The following is a 20,111-nucleotide window of genomic DNA, read 5'->3' on the forward strand; positions in this document are numbered from 1 at the left end:
AGGTAAAGGTAAGTACATACCATGTGGTGAAACCTTCGATTTTGCTTTCCGACAAGTCACACAACGTTCACAATACCTTTCAATGTCCCTGCGCATCTTAGGCCAAAAAAGATGCTCTTTTAAGGTGTGTAACATTTTAGTAACCCCAAAATGACCCATCAATCCACCTTTATGTGCTTCACGGATTAGTATATCATGCATTGAACCCTGTGGAATGCATATCCTGTTTTCTTTGAAAAGATATCCATCATGCCTGTAGAATTTTCCATCTGGTCCTTTCTCACAAGCATTATACTTATCTCTAAAATCAGGATCATCAGAATATAATTTTCTAATATATGCAAATCTGATCAACTATGAATCAAGGTAACTCAAAAGGGTATATTTACGTGATAATGCATCAGCAACGACATTGTCTTTCCCCTTTTTGTAACAAATGAAATAAGGAAAATATTCCAAAAATTCAACCCATTTAGCAAGCCGTTTATTCAATTTATGCTGACCTGTAATATACCGCAAAGAATCATGGTCAGTGTGGATGACAAACTCTTTAGGCAACAAATAATGCTGCCACGTCTCCAAAGCCCGGATCAGTGCATACATTTCCTTGTCATAGATGGGATAATTCAACGTTGCTCCGCTAAGTTTCTCACTGAAATATGCAACGGGCCTCTTTTCCTGTGACAAAACAGCACCTATACCAACTCTAGAAGCATCACATTCAATTTCAAACATTTTATAAAAATTAGGTAATGCTAAAACAGGCGCTTTTGTCAAATAATCTTTTATTTTTAGAAAGGCATCTTCTTGTTCTTTACCCCAAGAGAATACGAAATTCTTCTTTATAATCCCGATTAAGGGAGCTATAATAGATCTGAATTGGGGAACAAACCGACGATAAAAACTGGCTAAACCATGAAACGATCTAACCTGACTAATTGATGTCGACCGTGGCCAATCTTGAATCGCCTTTATCTTCTCAGGATCAACCTCAACTCCCTGAGAACTAACAATATAACCAAGAAATGTAAGTTTGTTAGTACAAAACACACATTTCTCCATGTTACTGAACAATTTCTCTTCTCACAAAGTCTGCAAAATAGCTCGTAAATGTTCTATATGATCCTGCAAAGTCTTGCTATAAATTAGTATCTCATCAAAGTATACAACACAAAATTTGCCTATAAAAGATCGCAGAACATGATTCATCAGTCGCATAAAAGTACTAGGTGCATTCGTTAATCCAAATAGCATCACTAACCATTCGTACAAACCTAGCTTTGTTTTAAAAGCTGTCTTCCACTCGTCGACTTCTTTCATGTGAATCTGGTGATATCCACTCTTCAAATCAATTTTGGAGAAGATAGTCGCTCCACATAATTCATCCAGCATGTCATCGAGTTGAGGAATGGGGTGTCGATACTTGATTGTGATTTGATTTACTGCTCGACAATCAACACACATCCTCCAAGTCCCATCTTTCTTAGGTACCAACAGCACTGGTACGACACATGGGCTTAAACTCTCTCGAATGTAACCTTTATCCAACAACTCTGAAATCTGTCTTTGAAGTTCCTTTGTCTCTTCAGGGTTACTTCGATAGGCTGGTCTATTTGGAATCGTGGCTCCAGGAATGAAATCAATCTGGTGCTCAATGCCACGAAGAGGGGGGTAAACCTTTGGGTGTTTCATCCGGAAACACATCTTGAAACTCCTGCAAAAGAGATGAAATGGAAGAAGGAAAAACATTAGAAGTTTTAGAAAATAAACAAGAATCTTTAAACAACAAAATGAGCAAAGATTGTTGAGAGGAAAGATGTTTCCTGATTTCTTTGCTACTTGCATACACATTCATCTTGCTCTTCCCACGAACTTCTTCAGTACTCTTTCGCAATCTCTCCTAATCTTCTTGGACTTGTCATAGAGGGTTGCGCGTGGACCAAGATCGAGTTGTCAAGTCACGGGAAACTCCTACGAAAACTCTAAATGCTTAGATCTGAAACGAAACAGAAAATTCAGCTTAGAATCAATTAGATCTGAAACGAAAATACCCAAATCAATAAAACATCAGCCAAGAATTAAAAGCACTTAGGAATAGCTAATCTTGGAAGCCAAGAACACGGAATTGAATTCAAGATAGGTACCAAACAGCCGAATCTGAAAAGAAGAACACAAAACAGCAAGTTAATTTTAAAAAAAACTTAGCAGATCACGAAATCAATTAGATCTAGGGTTTGGATGGCAATAAAGAGGGGTTTTGTGAAATCAAAACATTTCTTGTTGTCCAAGGTTGGTGCCGAACAGATTCTTGAAGGTCAAACGGGGCTGGAGATGCAACAAGAGAGTTTAAACAAGTTATATAATGAAATCGACACAAGCAGAAAATTAAAAAGATTGAACAGCAAGAAAATTAAAGATAAAGTCCTAAAAAGCCTTGAAATCGATAAAGATTTCACAAATCCCTTCAAACGGCTCTAATCTCCCCTCTAATGAAGAACAATGGCAAGAAGAAGGCTGAAGATGGCTCCCACAATCAAAAAGATCGTTAAAACTACTTCTAAAAAAAAACTCAAGAGAGAATTCTTGGAGAAAACTCAAAGAGAATTTTTTCACTCAATAAAAATCTGATTTTTTAATGTAATCTTCAAGTATAATGTGTATAAGGGTGGCTGGCCAAGCCATACATATAGGCCTTCTAACTATTTTCCTAGTCCTAATAGGAAAACTAAAAAAAACCTAATTTTTTTTACTTTCAAGGGGAAATTCGGCCAAGGACTTTAAATGGGCCTCTTGGACTGAATTTTTACATAGAAATTTATTCATAAAGTCTAAAAATTAAAACTAAGTATTTAACGAATTAAAACTTAAAAAATTGGGCCACTTTGACAATTTGGCCTGATTTTTAACTAAGTCTAATTTAAATTTCTTGATTAAGCTTGGAACATCTTATTGGGTCGTTTCTTCAAAAACTTGGGCTTGTAATCCGTTCTCTCCTGAAATTGGTTCGTTGATGCTCGTAACTGAGATCCAATGTGCCTTAGCTACAAGATTCGGTTTCTTGGACCAAGATTTCTAAGATTTGAAATCTTGATTTTCTTGATTCTTGAAATTGCTCAAAACAGCAAAATTGGACCAAGATTCGGTTTCTTGATTTTCTTTAAAACAAGAAAGTGAATCTTGATTTTCTTTTTCCTTCGTGTACGCATCTAAGGCCTTGCTAATAAATTCTTGAATGGTTCCATTTAGTTTTGAACGCATTTGTCTAGCCATTGACCTCGTTATTGGGCCTTGTGGTAATTTGGGCCCATCACGTCCTTGAGCTTGAATTGGGCCTTTGTGACTCGTATCATTCCCCCTTCCTCAAAAAGATTCGTCCTCGAATCTGAAAAATCAAACGGACTCAACTTTCCTCGATCGAACGGGACTAATGGCAATTGAATCCACTGAAATGGATAGCCATGAGTTATGAAGTAGCAACGCAAACAAACTTGTAGTCCAATCATAAGCATAACAAAACAAGTATAACGCATGCGAATGGACAGATTCAGATAACCATGCAAATAAGCTAATTTACTCGCCAATGCCTCGTCAAATATTCGAAACAAAGATGGACATGTTCTAAGGCATTAAATCATCTCAAATTGTTTCCACAAACCATGAATAAATCGCGAGTAATAAATCAAATGGAAAACATAATCGTCACAAGTTGGTATTTGAAAAGGTTCACACGGTTCACAAAGTTGCACAATCATACCATGCATTAATCGACGGACTATAGATTCACTCACACATGCATCATAAAAATTATCAAAAACAATAATCTTTTTATCAACCATCAAAACAGATAGATCATCAATAAATAAAATAGGACAGTCAAGCACGTGTCGATCTAAGTGTTTTACAAAAATTAAATCATCAACTCGATCTTTGTCAATATCCGAGGAGTACAAAGGTGTTTCAAAAGTTTCAAGCATCTTACCTTTATAAGCAGAAGAGTAAGGGTCGATTTTACCTTTTTCATTTAATACAAACCTTCACTCATTGGGGGCATAGTGTAGTCGAAGCTCCGTTGTTGAGTTAACCTTTAACAAATGGAACTCAAACTTCATGTATAACCACAGAAGTTGTTTAAGGCACGAATATAAATTGAAAACAAATATGGCAAATTTCATTACCTTATTCAAAAACCAATTATCAAAACAATAGAAAGTATTTGCACACAATAAATGATGCTTGATTTTCCAACAAAATATACCAAAACAGATTTCGGGTTTAAAAACTTGATTTTGATTAGTCATGCCAAAGTGTAACAAATATTTCATTAAACCAGTCAAGTTAAACCATGAGGATTTTCGCATACATATCAACATACATTCAAAACTTCTTTAATTCACCAAAACAGATTTGCACAAATTCGTGGATTTTACACAAGGCAAATCAAGAGAATAACAACTCACGCTTCCTTTCGTAATGACTTTATCAACCACAATCGAAGAATGACAATTAATCGGATCAAAATGATGGGATCTTTTAAGAACTAAGTCACCAAAAGTTTTATCAATAATTTTTAAATCTGCACGGGACTCGGTTGCTAAAATTTCCTTACCTCGTTTACCTTCGGGCTTATGTAGTGGGATTTCATCTTTGCCTATGTTGATCATATGAAAGCGTCTTTCATCGAAAAGGTATTGAAGTTGAAAGCTATCATTCGGTCTTTCAGGAACCTTTTTGACATCCTTCGTCATATGTGGCCAATGGAAGTGTTTTATCCCACGTAAATGTGGTAAACCTTTAATGGCCTCATTAAAAACATCCACATAATCCTGCAAAAGACATTGAAACACACTAGGTAAATTTTCATTAATGTTAGATAGAGATAAATAGTTTTGCCTAAACCTCACAAGGATACAAGGCTATTTATTGAGTAGGGCTCTCCACACATCTTTTTTTGTTGCAATTAATTTTTTTCCTCTAGTTTTACCACTTGCAAATTCACTCACCTTTGGGCCATTTAAATTTTGACTATTTTCACTACTAGCCTATTTTCTCTTTGTCTTTTTTATTTGTCCTTTCTCCTTCACCCCCTCACAAAATTTCATCATTTTTAATTGATCTTTATATACATCATTGGGATTTAAAGGAGCAAAAGTGAATTTTCGGCCTTTAAACACAAGAGAGTATCTATTGAGCTTGCCTTGGTGTGTAACATCACGATCAAATTGCCAAGGCCGTCCAAGAAGCAAGTGTGTCGTATGCATTGGGACCACATCACACCATACCTCATCCTCGTAATTCCTGAGCTTAAAAGTGATCAAGACCTATTTTGTAACTTTAACTTTCGAGCATTCATTAAGCCACTGAAGGTGATACTGCTTAGGGTGCTCGGTACAAGGTAACTTTAAAGAATCCACCAAATAACTGCTCACTAAATACGAACAACTCCCACTATCAATAATAAGTGAACATAAGTTACCTTTTATAAAACACCTAGAATGGAAAATATTGGTCCTTTGATTATCAACATCGTCTCTCATTTGGATGTTAAGGGTGCGACGGACTACAAGGACCTCATTATGGTCATTATTCTCATCATCGTCTTGACCAATTCTAGACATCTTATTTTAAAACCTACTGATGCGATCCGGCCTGGGTTAATCGAGTCGTTTCACATAGTTGCCCGATCGTCGACGAGGAGTAGTTGGAGTTGTCAAAATTGGGTGATTTAGGCTAAGGGTTGTGGAAGCTTTTAAAGGGGTTTAGATGAGTGGTTTGGTGTTGGAAGGTTCGGTTTAGAATAGAAACAAGGTAGGATAGAAAAGGTAATTGATGGAGATGGAAAATAGAACTTAAACGTCAAGAAAGTTTCAATACTATAATGAGTATTGCCCCAAATCTTATATGGTTTAAGGTGAAAAGATGGAAACAGGAATATGGACCTCGACCTGTTACTTAGCAAAGTAAGAACCGAAGGTATATTGAAATGGATGAATGCCACACCAGGATTGGTGATAAGGTCAGAAAGAGTTCGGTTGACGCCACTAGCACGCTAGATAAGCCAAATCGAGACTCTTACGAAATTGGAGAGGAGAAAACCTCACAGGAACAATAGTTCATTCAATAATCTGGTAAAAGTTCTTTTACAATGAAATTAATCAACTATTTATAGAACCAGGCATGGCTAGCCGAATGGGCAACTTAATTGGCTAAGAATTCAACCATGAATATGCTAGAAAATTCTAGAAAGAAATCATTAATTTGATGTAGCTAAATTTGGCTGAATGAGCATGAATGAAGCATTAAAAATTCGGTTCATGCTTGGAGATGATTCATGGATTGACCAAAACATCATGTTGCTTCGCTAGATGAATTCATGCATTCTTAATCTTGAGGAGAGCTTAATTCCATGAATGTGCAGCCCCTTATTGTTCCAACATCTCCCTTGGCTGAATGGAGCTTTAAAGTGCCTTGAAAACTTGATTGGCCATCTTGAAAATACATGGAACATGCCTGAAACGTCCCAAGGTATGTTCTTCCATAAATTCGGTCCATGAATGTGCAAATGCATGAACATTCAGCAGCCCCCTCTTGCATGAACATCCCAAGTACTTGTGCTCCCTTAAATGCCTTCCATTGAACCTCAATTATGCATGCACACTCCCATATGTTGCACCAAGCCTTTCATGAACCTTGCATTAAACACATCTTCACATTCGGCTCACCTACATAAACACATGAACAACATTAAATCACACAAAATTCAGCTGAACATGCATTAATATAATTTAGACACACTAATTTAACATAATAATTAACTTATGACAAATTTAATATGATCTTAACAAGACATTAAATTCAGCATTGACTAAGACACATTAAAAACATGCAATAGACTTAGACAAATTAAAACATGCATTAAAAAAACAAATAAAACACATTTAACATAAAAAATTAATATGTCCAGATTTTAACAAATTTATTAACTTAAACTAATTACCTAATTTAACTAGCAGCAATTTATTTATTTATTCCAGCAAAATAAACACAAACTAAAGTAAGCTAAAAATGAGCTCATTGAGCTAAAATTGAGCTGAATTGAACTCGATTGAGCTGGATCGAGTTTCATTTTGCACTTGGGCCCCTAGAGTTTAGGCCACTCTTGATGACGTCGAGTTGTGTTGAAACATGATGCAACCAGGTTCGCATCACCTGCAAAACAAACACTCAACACTCAAAAAAAATTAACAAACCTCACCGTTAATCACTCAAAAGGAAAATCAAATTCTCAAAGAGGTAGAATTCAGTCTTGTGAGTTCTTTAGTAGAGTCTATATCAATCAATTTGGAAAGTGTATGAACCGTAACTACCAAGGAATCCTAATTGCACTATGAGTCCAAAAAGTGATGAGACACCAACTGATTTGTGTCGCACAGAGGAAGAATTGTGCACACTTTTAAATCCTACTAACACAAGAAACGAGAAGGTGTTAGATATTGTAAAGGAAGAATAAAGGCAAAACAAATGAAAACCTACAGCTAAGAATCAATAAAAATTGCTGAAACCCGAAAACCTGAAAAAATGCGGAGTAACTTGACAACTTCATTGGAGGTGTTCTCGATCTCCAAAATCATGAAATTTAAACTGGAATGTCCTTAAATTATGTATTTTTGATCTGGAAAGTTTCGGCACTAAACTCAACCCGCTGAATATTTTTTTAATTTTTTTCTTGATTTCGTCTTTTTCAATTTTTTTGACTTTTTCTACTATTTTTTTGCGGGAAATATTTTTTAATAATCTATCACAGTGCGAAAAATATTCATATAAAATTTCAGACCAATTGGACAATGTTTACCCACTCAAATGAATTTTTTTCCAAAACTTTTTTTGGGTAAAAATTGTTGTTTGCTGTTTTAAAAAGGAGATCAGTTTAGAAATCAACCAAGAACACCCAAAACGCCCAAAATCTGATACCAAATGATAGAGGGTTGAGCGCGGACTAAGATCGAGTTGTCAAGTCACGGGAAACTCCTACGAAAACTCTAAACGCTTGGATTTGAAACGAAACAGAAAATTCAACTTAGAATCAATTAGATCTGAAACAAAAATACCCAAATCAATAAAAGATCAGCCAAGAATTAAAAACACTTAGGAATAGCTAATCTTGGAAGCCAAGAACACAGAATTGAGTTCAAGATAGGTACCAAACAGCCGAATCTGAAAAGAAGAACACAAAACAACAAGTTAATTTAAAAAAACCTCAGCAGATCACGAAATCAATTAGATCTAGGGTTTGGACGGCAAGAAAGAGGGGTTTTGTGAAATCAAAACATTTCTTGTTGTCCAAGTTTGGTGCTGAATAGATTCTTGAAGGTTGAACGGGGCTGGAAACGCAACAAGAGAGTTTAAACAAGTTAGGTAATGAAATCGACACAAGCAGAAAATTAAAAGATTGAACAGCAAGAAAAATAAAGATAAAGTCCTAAGAAGCCTTGAAATCGAGAAAGATTTCACAACTCCCTTCAAACGGCTCTAATCTCCCCTCCAATGAAGAACAATGGCAAGAAGAAGGCTGAAGATGGCTCCCACAATCAAAAAGATTGTTAAAACTCCTTATAAAGAAAACTCAAGAGAAAATTCTTGGAGAACTCAAAGAGAATTTTCACTCAACAAAACAAATCTGATTTCAATGTATTATGCAAGTGTAATGTGTATAAGGGTGGCTGGCCAAGCCATACATATAGGCCTTCTAACTATTTTCCTAGTCCTAATAGGAAAACTAAAAAAAAACCTAATTTTTTTTTACTTTCAAGGGGAAATTCGGCCAAGGACTTTAAATGGGCCTCTTAGACTGAATTTTTACATAGAAATTTATTCATAAAGTCTAAAAATTAAAACTAAGTATTTAAAGAATTAAAACTTAACAAATTGGGCCACTTTGACAATTTGGCCTGATTTTCAACTAAGTCTAATTTAATTTTCTTGATTGGGCTTGGAAGATCTTATTTGGTCGTTTCTTCAAGCATTTGGGCTTCTAATCCGTTCTCTCATGAAATTTGTTCGTTGATGCTCGTAATTGAGATCCAATGCGCCTTAGCTGCAAGATTCGATTTCTTGGACCAAGATTTCCAAGATTTGAAATCTTGATTTTCTTGATTCTTGAAATCGCTCAAAACAGCAAAATTGGACCAAGATTCAGTTTCTTGATTTTCTTGAAAACAAGAAAGTGAATCTTGATTTTCTTTTTCCTTCATGTACACATCTAAGGCCTTGCTGATAAATTCTTGAATGGTTCCATTTAGTTTTTAATGCATTTGTCTAGCCTTTAACCTCGTTATTGGGCCTTGTGGTAATTTGGGCCTATCACATCCTTGTGGTAACTTGACTCTGTGTCAAAGGTGCTAAGGTGAACTTCTTTCCTTTATGCATAAAAGAATATATGTTTGTATAACCATCGTGTGTCGTCCTCTTATCAAACTACCACGGAGGACCTAATAGCAAATGGCTCGCGTCCATTGAAATGACATCGCAAAGTACTTCATCCTTGTACTTTCCAATGGCAAATGGAACTAACACCTGCTTGTTTACTTTAATCTCTCCTCCATTATTCAGCCACTACAACTTGTAGGGATTGGGATGCTTTTTCGTCTTCAATCCTAACTTTTCAACCATCATGGAACTAGCAACATTAGTGCAACTACCACCATCGATAATTACAACACATACCTTGTCATTGACGAGACATCTTGTATGAAAGATGTTCTCTCGCTGCTGTTCTTCTTGAGTCGGTTGAGTGTTCAAACTTCTCTTGATAACAAGTGCTTTACCGGTTGCAAATGTCTACACATTGTCATCATCTTCATCAACATCTACTATAGGGAGTTCTGGCTCTTCTTCTTCTGTCTCAGACTCAATCTCGCCACTCTAATAATATCATGGTCCTCCGATTTGGACATTGACTGGCAATATGTCCTCTACCAAGGCACTTAAAGCATAAAATGTCTCTCGAACGTTCTGGTTGCATTTGTTGTTTCCCACGCCCAACATCAACAACTGGAGCCTTGGGTTTGCTCGTTTCACCCTTTTCTTTGATTTGGAATGGTGTTTACTTCCTGAAATTGTTAGGAGTACCCAAAGGATTGGAAAATGATTTAAATGAAGTATTACCTCTATTAGAAGACTTTCTACGTTGCTGTCTTTCAACTTTAATCGCCATATGCCCCATGTCCTCCAACTCAATATAGTTCTACAACTCAACAACGTTAGAAATTTCAGAGTTTAAACCTGGAAGGAATCGTGCCATATTAGCCTCTCGATCCTCAACAACGTTGGCTCGCATCATGGACACCTCTATCTCCTTGTAGTAGTCTTCTACACTCCTATTTCCCTGTTTTATCGATTGCAATTTCTGGAATAAATCACGATGATAGTGAGAAGGAACAAATCTCTTGCGCATGATTTGCTTCATTTCTGCCCAAGTTCTTACGGGACCTTCACCGGTACGTCTTCAACTTATCAATAATTGATCCCACTAGATCAAGGCGTAGTCTGTGAATTCCATCACAGCCAAACAAACCTTCTTCTGTTCTGGTAATTATAACACTCGAAAACATGTTCTACCTGGCTTTCCCAAGCAAGATATGCATCAGGATTTGTTCGTCCCTAAAAAGAAGGTATAGCAACTTTTATGTTAGAAATATTATCATCAACTGCGCGTCCTGGTCGTTGATTCACCCTTGGTGAAAGTTCGAGTTCATTTTCATCATTCTGTTCATTATGGACAGATTGGGAACCACCCCCATTGATCTTGTCCAAACGAGAATGTATAGGCTCTAATGCATTTTCTAACAGACGCTGCAAAGTATGAGTAAGAGTCTGTATTTGCAAATCTGGTGGCTGATTTTCATCACAAATACGATCTTCCGATCCTGTCATACCTAAACAACACAAAGAATACTGATAAAAAAGTTAATTAAAACAAAAATAATAAAATTCCTCACAACACACTCACAAAACCTCTCGGTTTTCACTCCAAAGAATAATGCACTCAATATACACTCAGAGCTCGTGTTTCACTTGAGAGAATACTTGAATGGCTCTTTTTTTCTCCCCTTCTATTCTCACAACGCTCAATGCCTTTTTCCACTCGATCACTCACAATCATTTCTTTAGGGAACTAACCCGATCCTTCGAACTTGTTAACTATGTCAAACTTACAAGAGAAAGGGAAAAGAGAAAAAAAAAATAAAGGTTAAAGAAACAAACAGTTAAAGAAAGATATAAGACTGAAAAAAATAAAAAAAATGAAGAAACGAGGATGACAACAAAAAAGAAAACTCAACAACTTACTACAAAAGAAATGCTTACAATGATCCTATCACCGAATCAAACAAGAAAAGTTGTTTCGGATGATTTTTACACATTTCAAGGTGTAATTTGAGCATCTTCTAACTTGTCACACACAATTCAACATTGTTCTTTTGTACTTTGCACAAAATTTCAAAAACTGATTTTATTATATATATTTTTTTCGATTTTTTTCTTTTTCTTTTAAACTTTGATATTCGAAAAAAAAATTTGTTCTTTTTTGTTTTTTTTTTGCTTTTTTTTACTTTGATAATTATATATTTTTCTATTTTGTTTGTTTTTTGTGTTTTTTTGTTTTGTTTTTTATTTTTTTTCTTTTGGTGTAGAACGAGCTAAAATCCAACCTAAGCTCTGATTACTACTTGATATGACGTTGCTTATCGAAACAACGAACCTTGAAGGATTGCAGATCTAGGATTATAGCAAACATCCTTTTTGCAACAAAAACAATACACAAAAAAAACAAAAGAAAGGGAACAAAATTCAAAATTGGAGACGAAAAACTCGAAAGAACCTGCACAATAGACTATGCAAACCCGAATCGAATATGTTTCACGTCGAAGTACTTGGACCCTCTAGATAGCAATCTAGGAACCCTAAGTATCAAGGAAGTTTTGACACGACAAACTAAGTCTGAAATGTCAAAAGAAAGTTCAATGAAGAACCGAAATTGAGAGAAAATTCTCACAAGTATTTGTTTAATAAAAATCATCTAACCAGGTTACATTATTTGAACATCTATTTATAAGTACAAGGAAGGGGTTGTCGAATTTGAACTTGTGGCTGTAAATAAAGAATTCAAATTTGAATATGAATGGGTTATATCCTCTCTTGGCGCCATCAAATACCAGCCACACATTTAATATGTGTGAAACGTTTGAAATTCAAACATTTGAACTCTTGTTCTTATCCCTTTGAATTTGGTGTCACATGTAGAGAAGAGGGCTAATTTCGGCCACACATGCACACACATGTGTCAAGGCTGTTACGTGTGTGATTTGCATGCTGGGATGCCACCTAGGTTGCCACATGTGTGTGGGACACTCCCCGATACGTAGGACACCTTTCAGCTACTTCTGGACTTGTCAGCTAGAGAGCTGGTGGAGCTGAAATTGAGCTAGCTGGAAATGTATTGAGCTGAAATGAGCTACAAACAAACTTTCAGAACTATTTTGAGCTGAGAAGAGCTGCACACACATATTTGAGCTTCAACCGAGCTAGAAATGAGGCCTTAAGCTCCTGTCCATTATTGTACCTATATCAAAACATATCAAGCTTCCATCAAAGTCTGGTAAATTTAATGGAAAACACAATTACAAGCTGGAACACTTGCAATTCTTATTCTTTAACACACTTACAATTTAGAAACAACTTAGAAACAATACAAATACTATCAACCGAATTGCAGAAATGTACGTAGCATAACATAGACATACTTAACGCATGAACTAGTAATATAACCGAGATATGTCACATATCAGCATGCAACATGTTATAAAGCCTATGTTCTAAGGCATGAGCATGATCGAATGAATCTGGAATCGTAGCACAAGTAAGGAACAAGACTTCCCTGGATTTCTTTGCCTTAGAACGGGTAATAGGTCCTAATGGTAAGACCTCCGGATTGGTTTGCCTTTGTGGCGTAAATGTGCTCACATCAAAGGTAACAATTTTTTTTAATCTAAAGATTTCAGTAGTGTGACAACTTGTTCGAAAATATAAGATATACCCCAGGATATGAATCGATTTTTTTTCTACTTAATTTTTTCACGAAATTTCACTTCATATTTTTTTTCAAATTTTTTTCACTATTTCGAAACTTCTAATACGATACCTGGATTAGATTTTTGTAGCTCTGATACCAAATGATGCGTGCTCGTAATCGTGAATTTGATTACAAGACGTTGAGTTGTACGATTGTCTAACGCTATATCATTTCGAAATAGACTTTAAGGTGAAAATGGGATTAATGGTTATTGATTCAATGGAAAGGATGGAAATGGTGTTGGATGGATAACTTGATAGGGGATTGCGCGCGGACCAAGATCGAGTTGTCAAGTCACAGGAAACTCTTACGAAAACTCTAGATAATCTGATCTGAAACGAAACAGAAAGATCGAACCTAGAATTAAAAGATCTGAAGTAAACTCCCAAAACAATAAAGAATCTGCCTAGAACCGAAACACTTATTAATAGAGAATATTGGAAACCAAGAACACGAAATTAAGCTTCAAGAAGGACTCCAATCAGCCGAATCTGTCAAGTAAACACAAAATAGAAACAAATCAAACTCAGCAGATCACAAAATCAAATTGAATTAGATCTAGGGTTTGGACGGCAAGAAAAAGGGGTTTTGTGAAATCAAAACGTTTCTTGTTGTCCAAGTTTGGTGCCGAACAGATTCTTGAAGGTTGAACGGGGCTGGAGACGCAACAAGAGAGTTTAAACAAGTTAGGTAATGAAATCGACACAAGCAGAAAATTAAAAGATTGAACAGCAAGAAAAATAAAGATAAAGTCCTAAGAAGCCTTGAAATCGAGAAAGATTTCACAACTCCCTTCAAACGGCTCTAATCTCCCATCCAATAAAGAACAATGGCAAGAAGAAGGCTGAAGATGGCTCCCACAATCAAAAAGATTGTTAAAACTCCTTCTAAAGAAAACTCAAGAGAAAATTCTTGGAGAACTCAAAGAGAATTTTCACTCAACAAAACAAATCTGATTTTAATGTATTATGCAAGTGTAATGTGTATAAGGGTCGCTGGCCAAGCCATACTTATAGGCCTTCTAACTATTTTCCTAGTCCTAATAGGAAAACTAAAAAAAAACCTAATTTTTTTTTACTTTAAAGGGGAAATTCGGCCAAGGACTTTAAATGGGCCTCTTAGACTGAATTTTTACATAGAAATTTATTCATAAAGTCTAAAAATTAAAACTAAGTATTTAAAGAATTAAAATTTAACAAATTGGGCCACTTTGACAATTTGGCCTGATTTTCAACTAAGTTTAATTTAAATTTCTTGATTGGGCTTGGAACATCTTATTGGGCCTTGTCTACAAGAACTTGGGCTTGTAATCCGTTCTCTCCCGAAATTGGCTTGTTAATGCTCGTAACTGAGATCCAATGCGCCTTTGTTGCAAGATTCGGTTTCTTGGACCAAGATTTCCAAGATTTGAAATCTTGATTTTCTTGATTCTTGAAATCGCTCAAAACAGCAAAATTGGACCAAGATTCGGTTTCTTGATTTTCTTTTTCCTTCGTATACGCATCTGAGGCCTTTGTGACTCGTATTATAACTTGCAAGAAATGGACACTCAGAAATGAACCAAAGATATGAAAGATCGTGACCCGATTTCTATAAAGTGAAATAACAAACAAATCTTTGAAGAAGAAGAAGTAAATTGTGACCCGCTATTTAGTAAAATAGGAACCAGCAGTATATTAGAATGCCACACTTCAGAACAAAGAAAGAAAGGAAGTGGTAAGTTCAAAAGAAAAAGGTTTGATGCCACAAAGAGAACCTTGATAACTCCAAGTAAGTTCTTTCAAGAACAATGAGATAGAATTCTCGCAATAACTCAAAAATATTCATTCATCATAGTCTTATCAAAGTTTTATTTATTGTGACTATTCAAATGTTTATGTGAGACTTTTCATATTCGACCATTAACTAGTATTATTACAAGCACTAATTTCATTTTTAACTCTTGTAGGGAAGCTAATGAGTCATGTCTCTTCATTGGAATCTAATGTAGTTGAAAAGGTATGTCAATTCTCCTTAATGAAGACTTAATGTATTCTTAATGTGTTTAATTGATGTCCCCTTCAGCTTCCTTGAAACGAAATTTTTAAAATTTGTGTAACATCCTCTTAAATGACATCATGATGAAGGTTTAAGACTCTAAAAATGTTCAAACTTGAAGAGTCTCCTTTGGTCCATTAAACATCCTCCATAATGTTTTCTAAAAAGCTTTGAAACCGTCCAACTTGAAGAGTCTTTAGTAATATGAAAAGTCACCTGCAAAAAAATATATAATTAAGCAATAAACAAAAACTTAAAACACTCATAAAAACAACATATTCAATAACACCCATGCACACGAATTAATTGAAATGCAACTTAAATCACCTTATTTAAAATGAAAATAAACACACTTTAATTTATGCATTAAGAAGTAAAAGTCAAACTAAATAACATACTTATATAAAAAACTTAACCATATTTAACAACTAAGATGCTTAAATGCATGGTTTAAGATGCAAACTAAATGAACAAATGAGTTACTTAATGCATGACTTAATTTAATGATGCAAACTTTAACTACCATGGGAGTTACATAATGCATGTCATAATTTATGATGCAAACTTAACTAACATGAAAGTTACATAATGCTTGACTTTATTAAATGCATAACACATAGTGCATGTCACAATTAAAAGGTGTAGATTAATAATGCAAGACATTAATTAAAGATGCATATAATAAACAAGACATAATTAAAAGTTGTAGAATTAATTAAACTAAACTAACAGCCACATGCAAAACATTGCATGGACTTAGGATGTTATTTTGGGTCCAATAAGGGTTGGACATCTCATGTTCAGCCCAAACTTGTTGAATCAGGCCCATCATCGCCTTTTTAAACTTCTTTGATCTAGCATGTGTTATAAACCCGATGACAATTTCAATTGGATCCTCTCTTGAAACGGGTAACTTGGAGTTTGGTCCACTCAATGAACTCAAATGCACTTCAATCGTTCCCGTGTATGTATCATCCCCTCCCTCTTCAAAATGATTTGTCCTCAAATCGGGCCATTTACTTGAAAAAAATCTTTGTTGATCACAGTTCCTTGAATTATATCTTTCTTCCATTGAGTTAAGCACAACTCTTTCACGAACCTGAAAATCAAAAAAAATTCACAAATTAAATCAGAATGAAGGATTTCTTTCAATCCATCACTTACACGATCTTGGAACTATTCAAAGATGTTGCAATTCGTATAAACTAATGAATATCAAGCATTCCTTTCAAATGTTGTAAACTCAAGTTAACTCCGGGATCAAAAATAAATTTTTGTCTTACCATTTCAATCTGACTCAAAACTTTCATGGCTGGCAACATAGAAGAAACATGAAGCAATTGAAAGTTATAATCATGCAAAACATGCTCGAATCCTTTCAACAATAATATAGAACAATAATCTCTGGGATTAAAGACTTGATTTTGACTTTGTAAGTCATCAAAATTCACATATTTTGTTTTCAAAAATAATGACAAAACATGGAGCAAATGAAAGTGGCCAACACATTTATACAAAATAGAATAGAATTATGATGCTCACCTTCTCTCAACAATAACTTAGGAAAACATGCTCCGGGTTTAAACACATGGTGTTGATCATTTATTTTCAAATACAATAAAAATTTTCTTTTAACAATTCACACATGTTAAACAAACAAGATTTAGGCTTAGGTATGTTCAAACAATAAAAACTCTCAAAATTCTTTCGAACAGGTAGAGATATGCACAAAATTTTCTCACATTGATTTAAAGAATTCACATAACAATCTAAATCAAACAAATTAAGCTTTTTACGTGAAAATTCTTTACCACATACGAAAATCAAATTTTGTTGATATATGGTTCGAACAAAGACATCAATTTCCAAATCATCTTGCAATTTAATGTTATTTGAATCAACACGAAACAAATCATGAAAGAAACATTTTAAAACATTATTTGAGACAAAATCAGTAACCTTATTCAACGAATAACAACAAAACAGATTATTGTAAAGAATTTTTTTTAGATCAAAATCATTGGCAAACTTGCCAATGAAATTCAAAGAATACCAATTTGATTGAATCTCAAGAGGTTCCTTACCTTGCTTACCTTCGGAGGTTTGACGAATATTTTTACTCTCCGACTTACCTTTTTTGATCAATTGGAACTGTCTCTCGTCGGAAAGGTAATGAAGTTGGAACTCGTCTATGGGTGGAATTTTATAAACCTAAAATGAAAAGAAATCAAAAGGCAAACTCAAATTTGGGTTAGCAAAAACAGTCCTCGCCTTTGTTTGAATACTCTCATCTTTTTCACTCGTTTCTTTTCAATCTCATTTTCAAACTCTCTTTCTTTTTCCACACTCTCTTTTATTTTTGAAAACTCACTCTCACTCTTCATTTCACTTTCTTTTTCAACAACGTCACTCCTTTCATTCACACTTTCTTTTATTTCTTCAATCTTAATGAAACACTCGTCTTTCACATTTTCTTTTCTTTCGCTCTCCTTTTCCTCTTTTTCAATTTTTTTCTTTTTCATTCTCAAACTCTTTTTCAAGTTTCTTTTCCCGCTCGCATTCTTTTTCTTTCTCTTTTCTTTCAAGCTTTCTTTTGCTTTCAATTTACTTTTCTCTCATTCTTTCGTTACAAGATGGGGTTGACATGAAAGAATAAGAATGAGAAGATTTTCGTTGGGTAAGAGTGGAAGGAATTTACATATGAGAAACAATCAACTCTTCATGATTGAACCTCCGTAGATGAGTACTTTGGTGTAGTCGAAGAGATACTTGTGCCTTTTCATTTGTTACCTCGAAAGGCTTCAAACTACATTTGCTTTACTCCCACTCAAATTCCTCGATGAATAGGAATCACGACATGGATCTCTTCTCAAGAAATCATAGGATGATTAACTCCTTGACGATCTTGCTTCATACGATCTAATTTTTTTGTATTTGCTTGGTTTCAGATCGTATAATCCTTCACATTTCTTTCAACAACATTTGCAATACCAACTAGAAAAGTTCTTGGGACATGATTTCAACAAAGGATTAGAAAATAAAAGAAGAATTGAATAGAATATGAACCTCACCAAATTCAAAATCCTCACAAATCCTCTCAAAAGAAAAAAATTCACTCCGCTCGTGTTTCACTCAATTTTGGATTTTTCTCACTCTTTTAATCTCACCACTCGTACCTTTTTCCACACAAGTTCTTCTCTAAGTTCTAGATCGAACTAGTTAGGACCTGATAAAAGAACACTTGCAACAGTCGTTTAACAACAAATAGTTGATATGTGATAGGATAACTTCAAAAAGGAAAGGAAAATGTAAAAAAATTTTAATAGAAAGATTTCAGTAGTATGACAACTTGTCGAAAAATATAGATATACTCCAGGATATGAATCAATTTTTTTTTCAACTTAAATTATTTTCACAAAATTTCACTTCGTATTTTTTCAAAATTTTTTAATTCTTTTCTCTATTTCAAAACTTCTAATACGATACTTGGATTAGGTTTTTGTAGCTCTGATATCAAATGATGTGTGCTCGTAATTGTGAATTTAATTCCAAGACGTTGAGTTGTCTGATCGTCTAGTGTTGTATCGTTTCGAAATAGACTTTAAGGTGAAAATGGGATTAATGGTTATTGATTCAATGGAAAGGATGGAAATGGTGCTAGATGGATAACTTGCACGAAATGAACACTCAGAAATGAACCAACGGTATGAAATATCGTGACCCGATTTCTATAAAGTGAAATAACAAACAAGTCTTTGAAGAAGAAGAAGTAAACTGTGACCCGCTATTTAGCAAAATAGGAACCAATAGTATGTTAGAACACCACACTTCAGAACAAAGAAAGAAAGGAAGTGGGTAAGTTCAAAAGAAAAAAGGTTTTTATGCCACAAAGAGAACCTTGATAAGTCCAAGTAAGTTCTATCAAGAACAATGAGATAGAATTCTTGCAATAACTCAAAAATATTCATTCATCATAGTCTTATCAAAGTTCTATTTATAGGATATTTATAGGCACTTTTGTGACTATTCAACTGCCTATGTGAGACTTTTCATATTCGACCATTAACTAGTATTATTACAAGCACTAATTTCATTTTTCACTCTTGTAGGGAAGCCAATGAGTCATGTCTCTTCATTGGAATCTAATGTAGTTGAAAGGGCATGCCAATTCTCCTTAATGAAGACTTAATGTATTCTTAATGTGTTTTATTTATGCCCCTTCAGCTCCCTTAAAACCAAATTATAAAAGCTTGTGTAACATCCTCTTAAATGGCATCATGATGAATGTTTAACACTCCAAAAATGTTCAGACTTGAAGAGTCTCCTTTGGCCCATTAAACATCCTCCATAATGCTTTTTAAAAAGCTTTGAAACCGTCCAACTTGAAGGGTCTTTAAACATATGAAAAGTCACTTGCAAAAAATAGATAATTAAGCATTAAACAATAACTTAAAACACTCATAAAAACAACATATTTAATAACACTCATGCACAAGAATTAATTTAAACGCAACTTAAATCACCTTATTTAAAATGAAAATAAACACACTTTAATTTATGCATTAAAAGTAATAGCCAAATTAAATAACATACTTATATAAACAAACTCAAACATATTTAACAACTAAAATGCTTAAATGTATGGTTTAAGATGCAAAATGAACAAATGAGTTACTTAATGCATGAGTTAATTTAATGATGCAAACTTTAACTAACATGGGAGTTACATAATGCATGTCATAATTTATGATGCAAACTTAACTAACATGAGAGTTACATAATGCATGACTTTATTAAATGCAGAACACATAGTGCATGTCACAATTAAAAGGTGTAGATTAATAATGCAAGACATTAATTAAAGATGCATATAATAAACAAGACATAATTAAAAGTTGTAGAATTAATTAAACTAAACTAATAGCCACATGCAAAACATTGCATGGAC

At 34.4% G+C, this 20,111-nt stretch overlaps 1 protein-coding gene across 1 annotated transcript in view; it reads right to left on the reverse strand.

The window, feature by feature from the left end:
* Nucleotides 1-10,462, reverse strand: part of LOC128041719 (uncharacterized) — a 16,235-nt gene extending 5,773 nt beyond the window's left edge. Inside the window, exons 1-11 of the mRNA XM_052632020.1 lie at nt 10,343-10,462; nt 10,162-10,240; nt 9,973-10,106; nt 9,721-9,834; nt 4,607-4,823; nt 2,145-2,157; nt 1,275-1,714; nt 1,088-1,181; nt 931-1,006; nt 515-678; nt 21-301 (exon numbers count right to left, since the gene is read on the reverse strand). Coding sequence (XP_052487980.1) covers nt 21-301; nt 515-678; nt 931-1,006; nt 1,088-1,181; nt 1,275-1,714; nt 2,145-2,157; nt 4,607-4,823; nt 9,721-9,834; nt 9,973-10,106; nt 10,162-10,240; nt 10,343-10,462 — 1,732 coding nt within the window. The remainder of the gene's footprint in view (nt 1-20; nt 302-514; nt 679-930; nt 1,007-1,087; nt 1,182-1,274; nt 1,715-2,144; nt 2,158-4,606; nt 4,824-9,720; nt 9,835-9,972; nt 10,107-10,161; nt 10,241-10,342) is intronic.
* Nucleotides 10,463-20,111: the final 9,649 nt, after the last annotated feature.

The sequence above is a fragment of the Gossypium raimondii genome, chromosome 6 (assembly GCF_025698545.1).
Source record: "Gossypium raimondii isolate GPD5lz chromosome 6, ASM2569854v1, whole genome shotgun sequence".
NCBI classification, from domain to species: Eukaryota; Viridiplantae; Streptophyta; class Magnoliopsida; order Malvales; family Malvaceae; genus Gossypium; species Gossypium raimondii.